Source organism: Portunus trituberculatus, chromosome 46 (genome assembly GCF_017591435.1).
Source record: "Portunus trituberculatus isolate SZX2019 chromosome 46, ASM1759143v1, whole genome shotgun sequence".
Classification (NCBI taxonomy): Eukaryota; Metazoa; Arthropoda; class Malacostraca; order Decapoda; family Portunidae; genus Portunus; species Portunus trituberculatus.
The window spans coordinates 14071000-14082459 of NC_059300.1; the positions used below are offsets into that span (position 1 = coordinate 14071000).

At 41.7% G+C, this 11460-nt stretch overlaps 1 protein-coding gene across 10 annotated transcripts in view; it reads right to left on the reverse strand.

The window, feature by feature from the left end:
* LOC123520101 (GATOR complex protein WDR59-like) overlaps window positions 1–11460 on the reverse strand; it is a 119525-nt gene that overhangs the window by 48927 nt on the left and 59138 nt on the right. For 8 of the 10 annotated variants that reach the window (XM_045282017.1, XM_045282016.1, XM_045282021.1 and 5 more), the window contains exons 12-14: window positions 4837–5001; window positions 4282–4377; window positions 3763–3892 (exon numbers count right to left, since the gene is read on the reverse strand). In XM_045282017.1, coding sequence (XP_045137952.1) covers window positions 3763–3892; window positions 4282–4377; window positions 4837–5001 — 391 coding nt within the window. Of the gene's footprint in view, window positions 1–3762; window positions 3893–4281; window positions 4378–4836; window positions 5002–7795 lie in introns of those variants that run through there. The other 2 variants (XM_045282011.1, XM_045282012.1) reach the window with 2 other exon arrangements.

Below are 11460 nucleotides of genomic sequence, written 5' to 3' on the forward strand. Positions count from 1 at the left end.
CCTTTCATCTCCGTTGGGCTCCTCCGATCACAATCTCATTTCTGTATCTTGTCCTATTTTTCCAATCCCTCCGCAGGATCCCCCAAAGCGAAGGTGCCTCTGGCGTTTGCCTCTGCCAGTTGGGGGACCTGAGGAGGTATTATGCTGATTTTCCTGGAATGATTATTGCTTCCGTGTCAGAGACCCATCTCTTTGTGCTGAACGCATAACAGAGGTGTTAGTATCTGGCATGGAGGCGTACATTCCTCATTCTTTTTCTCAACCTAAACCTTCTAAACCTTGGTTTAACTCAGCCTGTTCTCGTGCTATACATGATAGAGAGGTTGCCCACAAAAGGTACTTGAGCCTTCCATCTCCTGAATCTCATGCACTTTATATCTCTGCCGGAATCATGCCAAGTCTGTTCTTCAACTTGCCAAACACTCTTTCATAAATAGGAAATGTCAAAATCTTTCAAACTCAAACTCTCCTCGTGACTTCTGGCATCTAGCCAAAAACATCTCAAATAACTTCACTTCTTCATCTTTCCTCCTTTATTTCATCCTGATGGCACCACTGCCATCTCTTCTGTCTCTAAAGCTGAACTCTTTTCTCAAACCTTTGCTCACAACTCCACCTTGGACGATTCTGGGCTTGTCCTCCTCTCCTCCTCCCTCTGACTATTTCATGTCTACAATCAAAATTCTTCGTAATGATGTTTTCCATGCCCTTGCTGGCCTAAACCCTCGGAAGGCTTATGGACCTGATGGGGTCCCTCCTATTGTTCTCAAAAACTGTGCTTCTGTGCTTGCACCTTGCCTGGCCAAACTCTTCCAACTTTGTCTATCGACTTCTACCTTTCCTTCCTGCTGGAAGTTCGCCTACATTCAGCCTGTTCCTAAAAAGGGTGACCGTTCTAACCCCTCAAACTACCGTCCTATAGCTTTAATCTCTTGCTTGTCTAAAGTTTTGAATCTATCCTGAATAGGAAGATTCTCAAACATCTGTCACTTCACAATCTTCTGTCTGATCGCCAGTATGGCTTCCGTCAAGGTCGCTCTACTGGTGATCTTCTGGCTTTCCTTACTGAGTCTTGGTCATCCTCTTTTAGAGATTTCGGTGAAACTTTTGCTGTTGCGTTAGACATATCAAAAGCTTTTGATAGAGTCTGGCATAAAGCTTTGATTTCAAAACTGCCCTCTTACGGCTTCTATCCTTCTCTCTGCAACTTTATCTCATGTTTCCTTTCCGACCGCTCTATTGCTGCTGTGGTAGACGGCTATTGTTCTTCTCCTAAACCTATTAATAGTGGTGTTCCTCAGGGTTCTGTCCTGTCACCCACTCTCTTTCTATTATTCATTAATGACCTTCTTAACCAAACTTCTTGCCCTATCCACTCCTACGCTGATGATACCACCCTACATCTTTCCACGTTCTTTCAGAGACGTCCAACCCTTCAGAAAATTAACAGATCACGCAGGGATGCCACGGAACGCCTGACTTCCGATCTTTCTAAAATTTCCGATTGGGGCAGAGAAAATCTAGTAGTTTTCAATGCCTCAAAAACTCAATTCCTCCATCTATCAACTCGACACAACCTTCCAGACAACTATCCCCTCTTCTTCAATGACACTCAACTGTCTCCCTCTTCCACAATGAATATCCTCAGTCTGTCCTTTGCTCATAATCTTAACTGGAAACTTCACATCTCATCTCTTGCTAAAACAGCTTCTATGAAATTAGGTGTTCTGAGGCGTCTCCGACAGTTTTCTCGCCTCCAACTGCTTACTCTGTATAAGGGCCTTATCCGTCCCTGTATGGAGTACTCTTCGCATGTTTGGGGGTTCCAGTCACACAGCTTTGCTTGATAGGGTGGAATCCAAAGCTCTTCGTCTCATCAACTCCCTCCTCTGACTAACTGTCTTCAGTCTCTTTCTCACCGCCGAAATGTTGCATCCCTTTCTATATTTTATCGCTATTTTCATGGTAACTGTTCTACTGATCTTGCTAACTGCATGCCTCCCTCCTCCTGCGGCCACGCTGCACAAGGCTTTCTTCTTCCTCTCATCCCTATTCTGTCCAACTCTCTAATGCAAGAGTTAACCAGTATGCTCAATCATTCATCCCTTTCACTGGTAAACTCTGGAACTCCCTCCTGCATCTATTTCCAAATTCCTACAACTTGTCTTCTTTTAAGAGGGAGGTATCGAGGCATTTGCTCCCCTAATTCTGGCTGACGGTTTTGGCACTTTTTACTCTTTGGAGAGCCAGTGCTCAAGTGGGCTTTTTCTAACTTTCTTTTTTGCCCTTGGCTGGCCCTCTTCCCTACGTAAAAAAAAAAAAAAAAAAAAAAAAAAATATATATATATATATATATATATATATATATATATATATATATATATATATATATATATATATATATATATATATATATATATATATATATATATATATATATACTAAGTTGGAATCAAAAGCTTTTCATCTCAACTCCTTTCATCTGACTGACAGTCTTCAGCCTCTTTCTTACTGCTGGAATGTTGCATCCCTTGCTATCTTTTATTGTTATTTTCATGCTCAACTGCTCTACTGATCTTGCTAACTACATGCCTCCCCTCCTCCTGCAGCCTTGCTGCACAAGGCCTTCTTCCTTTCACCCTTATTCTGCTCAACTCTCTAATGCAAGAGTTAACCAGTATTCTCAGTCATTCATATCTTTCTCTGGTAAACTCTGGAATTCCCTGCCTGCTTCTGTATTTCCATCTTCCTATGACTTGACTTCTTTTAAGAGGGAGGTTTTCAGACATTTGTCCCAGATTTCTTGCTAATTCCATGATTTTTTTAGGGATCTGGCAATCATTTTTTTCCCTATGGCCAGCTTCCCTTCTTCCATAAAAAAAAAATTGGCAATATCATATTGTTTAGCCAAAGCAAGGCTCCACACATTCAGACACACATCATTTCCATTTTTGTCCCTCTCACCCCATTGGTGGATAGGGATAGTAGTCCAAGAACATTGCAGTTGTAGTAGAAGCAAACAGGCATTACAGCATCAGAATGGTTTGAAAGAGATAGCTGCAAAAATTTGACCACATAATATATATGATGGCATAAAAAACAAATATCATCTTATAACCGATTAAATTTTTGCAATCAATCCTTTCCAAATAGTTTTATGTAGCAATTTGTCATTTGCATCCTTCTGCTACAACAGGAATACTCCTTGAAATGCTCCCATAAAAAGAATCCAGCTTGCTCTTGCTATGCATACATAATTATGACCAATTTCATTAATCTAACCAAAAAATAAATCTCTGAATTTCTTATGATGCCTTTTATATTAAAACAGACTTGTTTTTCTGCCATGTCTGCTGCTTTTCTTTTCATCATCATGCTGGAGAATCCCTCATATCTTAGCCTCTGCCAGTCTCCTGTCACTCCCTCCTGGCTTCCATTTATCATGTACAAATGAACCAACATCTTCAAATTTTAGATGTATTTTCCATAATCTCTGTTGATATTAATGATATATGAATAAGAACATTCTTTTTGAAAATCAGTAACAAGTTTTTTGTTCACTCATCTAAACTGATGCCTATTCCATATTACACCTACACAAAATGGTGTGAGCAGAAGTTTCTCAAATCATTTTTAGTCACCATTCCCTTATTAATATAATTTGTCAATCTGTGATGATTGGCTTACCCAGAGTTCACATGCCTCCAAGTGAAATGCAGACTGCAGATTTGCATGCAAATACAATATTGTCAGTCAACTTACCAGCACTTGAAAATCTAGCACCTGAGGTTCTGGGGAAGGGAACACGATGGTCCTGGTAGCTGCCATACACCTGGCCTGCTGGGTAGCCTGAACTGAGCTGGGCTTCTACTGAGCTGATTCTTTCATCACCCTGTGAGGCAATATGATTCATGTTTTTCTAGGAATTTAAAATCAATACTTTCTATACTATGAAAATATTTAGTTTATCCCAAACTTCCTGCACAAAGCAGTCAAAATAAGGCAGTACATGCTAAGTAATGGTGAGTCAATGCAAAAGGAAATGAAGACCTTATCCTGAGAGGAAGGTTTGATGTACACTTGGTTATCCTAAATTACCATAAAAATATATCAAGATGATGTTTCCCAAGAAATCTTACATATTAATCTAAAACTAAAAACAGCAACATTTAAATCTAATTAAATAAAAATTCATATTGCTGTCTACACTGAAGCATTTCATATGTGAAAATACTGCCTACCTAAATTAGAGGAGCCTGAGGTATATTCACTCTTACTTACTAGAAGTGCCTTGAGATGCATCACAAATAATCGGATGCAAGGCTCCAGACACGCCTTTCGCTTGCGTTGGTATTGGCCTGCAGTGTTCTTCAGAAGCTGAGTGAAGGAAGAGACACAGCTGGAACTATCTCTTATTCCCACAAAGAAAAGTCTAGAAACTTTGCTATATATATATATATATATATATATATATATATATATATATATATATATATATATATATATATATATATAAATTTTTTTTATTATTTTTTTTTTTCATATATTTATACATGTATATTTGAAATCAATTTTTTAATCTGCAAAGAAACTAGAATTGTATATCAGAACCAATAAATAAACATGTAAATATGTAAATAAATAAATAAATGAATAAATAAATAAATAAATAAATAAATAAATAAATAAATAAATAAATAAATAAATAAATAAATAAATAAATAAATAAATATATATATATATATATATATATATATATATATATATATATATATATATATATATATATATATATATATATATATAGTGTGCCATTCCAAAAGTGACTACACCCACCTTGAGTAGTTCAGCTTTGCAAGCATAGTCAATGGTAGTGCCATAAGAGAATCTGAAGACTGGTGTGTGCTGACGGGGGTATGTGAGAGGGAAGGTGATGGTGAGGCAGACTGTGTGACCACGATGCTTGGCCGTCACCTGGCACAGACGCTTTTCTATTTCTGTCTGCAAATGAAACATTGCAACCCATGCTTGAACAAGTTCCACTTTTAGCAATAATTACATCCCCATAATTTGTTTAAAGTCACAATCTCATTTCCATGAGCCTTCTTTGGTAGCTGCAGTTAGATGCTTTGCTCTCGATGGTTGTGGAGAGAAAGAGTAGCTGGTCAAAGTGGCTAATATTTAAGGCTGCCCACAACCTCCCACAGTGTTGTGGCCTGTGATTAACTGCTTTGCAGCACCAATGTTCTCATGTTAGGCAGGACATTCAAGGCTTCTGATTGAATGTTGAGGCTTGGCTCACTTTCCTTGATGTGTAGTGATTCCAGGAAACCTTTGACAAACCAACATCACATACAGCGAATGTTTTGATTTTTTTAATGTCTTTCATTTAGCTAAATCTAAGTCACCAAAGCTTGCTAAATATAATGAAACATCTTTAAAATAATTTGAAAGATACATGGCAAAAAGGATGTTTCTGGGTATGGTGTGCATAGGCGGTGAAGGCAAGCTTGAATAGTGGGTATTAACAAATCTTGCACCAATGGCATCCTTTCCACCACCAAAAGCTCCTGGTACTATTTGAACATGAATTAACAAGCTGCTTGCTTTGTACAACAATCTGTATTTTTTCTGCAACACCATAATAATCCACTTCCTTGCACTTCATTGTGATCACAAGGGAAATCTACATATAACTCTAAATAATACATGTTTAACTGGCTTTTAGCCATGTTTTCCATAGTTACAAATTCTAGTTAGAACAAATAGCCTAGAAAAGACTTAACCAATGTTGTTATACAACTCTTAACTCTTACCTATTGCCTGTTTGGTGCATGGCATATCCTGCCCATGTTCACTTATACCAATACTTAATATCAGACACCTGCAGACTTAAAAAATTCACCCATTCCTTCCAACATATTTCCCATTAAATTATATTAGTTACTGAGGATTATTATTGTTGAAATCAACTTTTCAAACATTCAGCAAATTAATCTCATAAGCAATGACCTCCTTTTCCTATCTCCATGGACACTGGAAGCTTTGCTTACCTGTAGTTTACTTAAAAATCCTATAATGTCTCCTAGTTTTATCATCTACAAACTATTTGCATTTCACTTCTAACAAATTTATAATTTTCCAGTATTTTGAGAGAGAGAGAGAGAGAGAGAGAGAGAGAGAGAGAGAGAGAGAGAGAGAGAGAGAGAGAGAGAGAGAGAGAGAGAGAGAGAGAGAGAGAGAGAGAGAGAGAGAGAGAGAGAGAGAGAGAGAGAGAGGAATACTGATTAGTTTAATCTTTTCTTAATTTCACTCAATAAAATATTCCAAAAATCAATTCCATTACTGATACTCTCATCTTCCTCCTTACTTACAAGCCTCTTGCTACATACTCATCATACTTACCTAAACTACCAACTCAACACAACACGCTCATCTCCTCTAACCTAATTGCATCACTATCACATGTTACATATTCATACTGAACCTCATTGAAAGGGAATTGTAAAGTTAATAAAAACAAATGCCTTTCACTCTGAAAATTTAATATGTACCAAATTTATAGGCATCTGCTAGATTAAAGAATAGATTTTAATAATGTGCAACACAGAGTATTAAAATACATGGATAGGGACCTCTCTAAAATTTACAGTATATCAGTAACATTTTCCTTACTTAATACAGGTCCCCATAATCAAGAAAAATTAAATTAAACACTAAAACCAAGATACAGTCTCAAAAGAAGGGACCAGGCAGAGCTTCTTTTAAATGTCTTTATCCAAAGATGACAAACTTTCAGCAAAGAAAGCAGAAACAATCTCTGGATTAGTGATCAAGACGTTTATGGAAGCTCATTTCTGATCTGGTCTTAAAAGACATGGAGCACTCTGGACACTGCAGCTTCTTAGAGGTCACTGTCCTGCATTGCACCACTGCCTTGCGCTTCCCAACTGCTCCTTTTTGTCCCACCATCTTGTGTTGTCCTTTAGGAGGCAGTGCTTTCGGAGGCCGTCCTCTTCTCCTGAAAGCCTGACTACCTTCCCTGCTACTAGAGGCACTTCGAGAGGACACAGGTTTCTTGGATAAGGCTAGTTTGGGAGAGAATGTGGGAGGTGAAGATGAGGAAACCGGGGAACATGATTGTGACTGTTTGGGTGAGGTTTGGCTTGGTGCTAATGATGCCTTGCTACACTTCATATCACCATCCTCAGTTCCTGCGTGAATAACATCCACTTTCACCTCAGGAGGGCCGGAAGCACTCGGGGTAAGGGTGAGCACCTTGAGGTCATCCTCTCCTTCACTCACTTCTTCCTTTAATGAGGTGACCTGGATACCTCCTCCCACTTCCAGAGATTCCCTTTTTGGCAACTGAGATGTCTTCTTTTTGGGCGTCCCAAGCACTGGCACCTTCTCTGGGGAGCTCATGATTTTTACTTCTGGAGTCTCCTGTTGCTCTTTGGAGTGAGTGTGGGTGGCAGTGTGCTCTCGGTACTGTGCCTTGCTACTGCATGAAATGCCACATCTTCTGCAACGATACAGCATTTTCTTCACATCACCCACTGAATCAATGTCTTCCAACTTTATATTGAGTTCGGGATTAGGAGTGCTCTCTTGAGTTCCCTTAGAATTCAATTCAGAATCATCTAGATCCTCAATCTTGATCTTTAACACTTCACCCTCCTCCTCCTCCTCCTCCTCCTCTTCCTCCTCCTCCTCCTCCTCCTCTTCCTCCTCCTCTTCCTCCACCTCCTCTTCACCATCCTCCATTTCCATCTCCTCATCTTCATCAAATTCATCTTCCTCATCCATGTCATACATCTCTTCTTCTTCTAAATCTTCCTCTTCCTCCAACATCTCCATCTCTGTCTCTGACTTTGTCCTCTTTCTGCCCTTCCACCATCGTCGTCGTCTTTGCACATTACCAAAGCTTTGTGCTTCATTGGAAAGCATTACCACAGCATTCTTTGGAAGTCTGCCACGCCGTACACCCTCCACCACCATCCGCTCTTTCATATGAGACAATGCTGCATCACCACTCACCTCATGTGCATGAAGCAAGTGTTCTAAGCACAGATCAAGTTCATCAAAGGTGCGGCCACAGTCTGGCTCAAAAACACAATCGTAAAACAACAGTTTCCGTCTCTTGGAGGATGATGGTGGCAAGGGACCTGGGGGCCGATCGGGCAAGTGATCCCACTCTTGATCTGGATGCCAACGGCGGTAGTGGGCAACCAGTGGTCTCTTACAGCGGTAGGCCATGGGGCAGTGGAGGCAACGGAACTTGTAAGCACTGCGCAAACTAGGAGTGGCATGGCGTAACTGCTCCTCCACTGCCTGAGCACGCTTTTTCATTGCTTTCTCATTGCGGTGAGGGTCTCGACCTCCAGTGTCCCGATACTTGTGATACTTACGATTGTGATTCTTGGACTCAGTATTGGATCTAAAGAAGATGTTACAGCGGAGGCACTTGTAGGCACGCTGACCAGGATGTGCACGTAGGACATGGCGTGTCATGGCATTCTTTACAGGGAACTTAGCCTCACAATAGAAGCATTTGAACTTAACTCGCTCTCTAAAGGCTGTGTCATTCCTCAGATCTTCAGGGAGGAAATATACAATGGCCTCATCCACCACACTAACCTCCACCTGTGACATGTCAATAGCACCTTTGTCCTCTGGTCCAGACTCAGATAGTGCTCTCCAAGTATCCTTCGGTGGTGGAGCCAAATCAGCCATTTTTTCTGGATGTTGTCGCTTCTGGTGGTAGCGAAGTCGACCAGGATCGCGGTAACTGTTTGAGCAGAAATCACAGTGGTATGGAGCAGCATCTTCAGGGTGATGTCGCGCAATGTGGCGGAACACTCGATGCCGTACCTCTGTGGTGAAACCACAATTGTGAGGACACGAATAATTTCCCCGCACACTACGGCAACTGTGACTGTTCATCTTTCGGCACGTGTCAAAAATCCGATCACAGTGTTGACAAAACCACTGGGGGTGACCAGGGTGCAGTTCACGCACATGTCGTGCCAAGAGAAAGCGGAAAGTGTACGCACTGGGGCAGTATCGGCAGCGGAACCGCTCAGCAGCAGCATGAACCTGCAGGTGTGTCAGCATTTGAGGTCGAGTGTGGCAAGTCATCTGGCAAAGGCCACACCGGTGGACATAATCAGAAAGACGTCCCACAGGTCCAACTCCCTTCTCCTTTGGCCCTGGAACCCCTGGAGATTTAGCATCACTCTCAGATTTCCCACCTACTTTGGCCTTTTGAGGAGAGGAGGTGAGAGAAGGGGAAGAGTCAGAAGATGCAGGAGCAGTTGCTTTATGCATTCTTTGCCTGTGCCTCTTGAGTGAGGTATAATCTCTGAAACCCCTATTGCAATCTGGACAGATAATTGGCCGCTCCCGAGTGCTGCCGTTGGTGGCAACGCAGATTGGTCATGGATTTAAAAGAGGCAAGGCAAGTCTGGCAATGGTATGGCCGTTCATCGCTATGGGTGCGCTTGTGTATCATGAGTGGAGTACTATAGTGAAAGGCACGGTCACATTCATCACATTTATACATCTTCTCTGCATTGTGAGTCACCCGGTGGCTGTTGAGGGATGACCGCACACTGTACGTCTTGTCACACTTGTCACATCGAAATGGGCCTGGAGTGTCACTGTGAGGTGCATTCTGCCCTTGTGTCTTCACCTTGGCCACACTCTCTGAGTCAGTCCCATGTTGTGGGGGGCAACGAGCAGCTGCTGCAGCAGACTCAGAATTTTTTGTTACCAGGATGAAATTGACACCTCGCTGGTGATAAGCCTCCACAGATTCACCCAGTGGGGAAATGGTTATTTGAGTTTGGGGTTCCCCTTCCACTTCCACTGACTCTACCATGGTAACTAGTGATAGGGCCCCCAACACTAAATTTTCCCCATGTACAATGACACCTCCCTCAAGTAGCTGAGGAGCTAAGGAACCCCAAACTTCTTCTGGGGTTTGACCACTACTGGTCAACGACTCTGGCAGGTGCACCACACTTGCCTCAACTTGCATTAGACTGGAAGCAGCACCCTTGATGACAAAGGAGCCTGAAGTCACCACTTGGCAAACAGCCACACCTTCATCCCTCTCCCTTGGTCCATCCTGCACTTCCAGCCCTGTGTCACACTCAACATGAATAACTTCCTCTTCTTTCAGAAAATCCTCCCCTACTCCTTGAGCCAGACTAACTGATGGTGTTTCCAACATTGTTGGAGTGGAAACAGAATGAGACTTGGGAGATCCTTCATCATTTTTTAAACTTTTAGCGGGAGTGCCTTCCTCCCCTTGAGATACAGAATCCTTGTCATCAGCAGCACAATGGATTTTGATGATGCATGTTGAGTTAGTCACTACACTCTCACTGCCACAAGGATTCTGTGTTTCAAGATCTTGAACAACTTCCTCCTGATTGCCTTCAAAAGATTGAGTTCTGCTTCCTTGAATGTGTTTGTTTTGTGTAGTTCCTGATAGATTTCCACCACCACCACCTTCATCCCCATTGCCATCACCTGCAGCTGATGCAGCAGCAGCAGCACTTTCTCTTCTTACTAATGGGACATATGCTTCCCTTGCTGAGCCATCCAAAGGCTCCTCACTTTTCTTTTTAAGACAGTGGGCTTCTTCTGATTCAGCCCTCAGATCCTCCTCCCTGTCTACTTCTTGCTTAACATTTCTTTCTGGCACAGCATTTCTCTTTGGCACAGCACTTCCCTCCTTTGTATGTTCCTCTTGCTTGCTTCTCTTCTGAACAGTGTTCTTTTCTTCCATACCTCTCTTCTGCATAGTGCCAATCTTCTCTTTTGTAGTACCTTCTTGTGTGGTGTCTCCCTTTTGCAAACCTCTCTTTGGTAAAGAGCTTTTCTTCTCAGTAGTATATCCCTCTTGCATTTCTCTCCTTTTTACAGTACCTTCCTCCTCTACATTATCTTCAATAACACATCTTTTCGGTACAGTCTCTCTCTCTGTCTCCACTAATTCTGCAATTTTTCTTTCCCTTGTAGTACCTCCTTCCTGCCTGATATCTGTCCTTGTCTCAGTCTGTTTCAAATTTTTCTCTTTAAGAGTACTTCCCTCAAGTACAGCATCCTGGTCTCTCACCATCTGTTCAGTGTCTTTCTTTTCTTCTGTGATAGCTCTTTTCTGTGCAGTGTTTCCCTCTGTCACCACCTCCTCTATGTCTTTCTTTTCTTCTGTGATACCTCTTTCTTGTGCAATGTCTCCCTCTGTCACCACCTGTTCCATGTCTTTCTTTATGTCAGTGATACTTCCTTCCTGTATAGTGTCTTCCTCTATCACCACCTGTTCGGTGTCTTTCGTCTTCTCTGTAGTACCTCCTTCCTGTTCAGCAACTCCATCTATCACCATCTGTTTGGTGTCTTTCTTTTTCTCTGTGGTATGACCTTCCTGTTTAGTATTTATCTCTGTCTGGA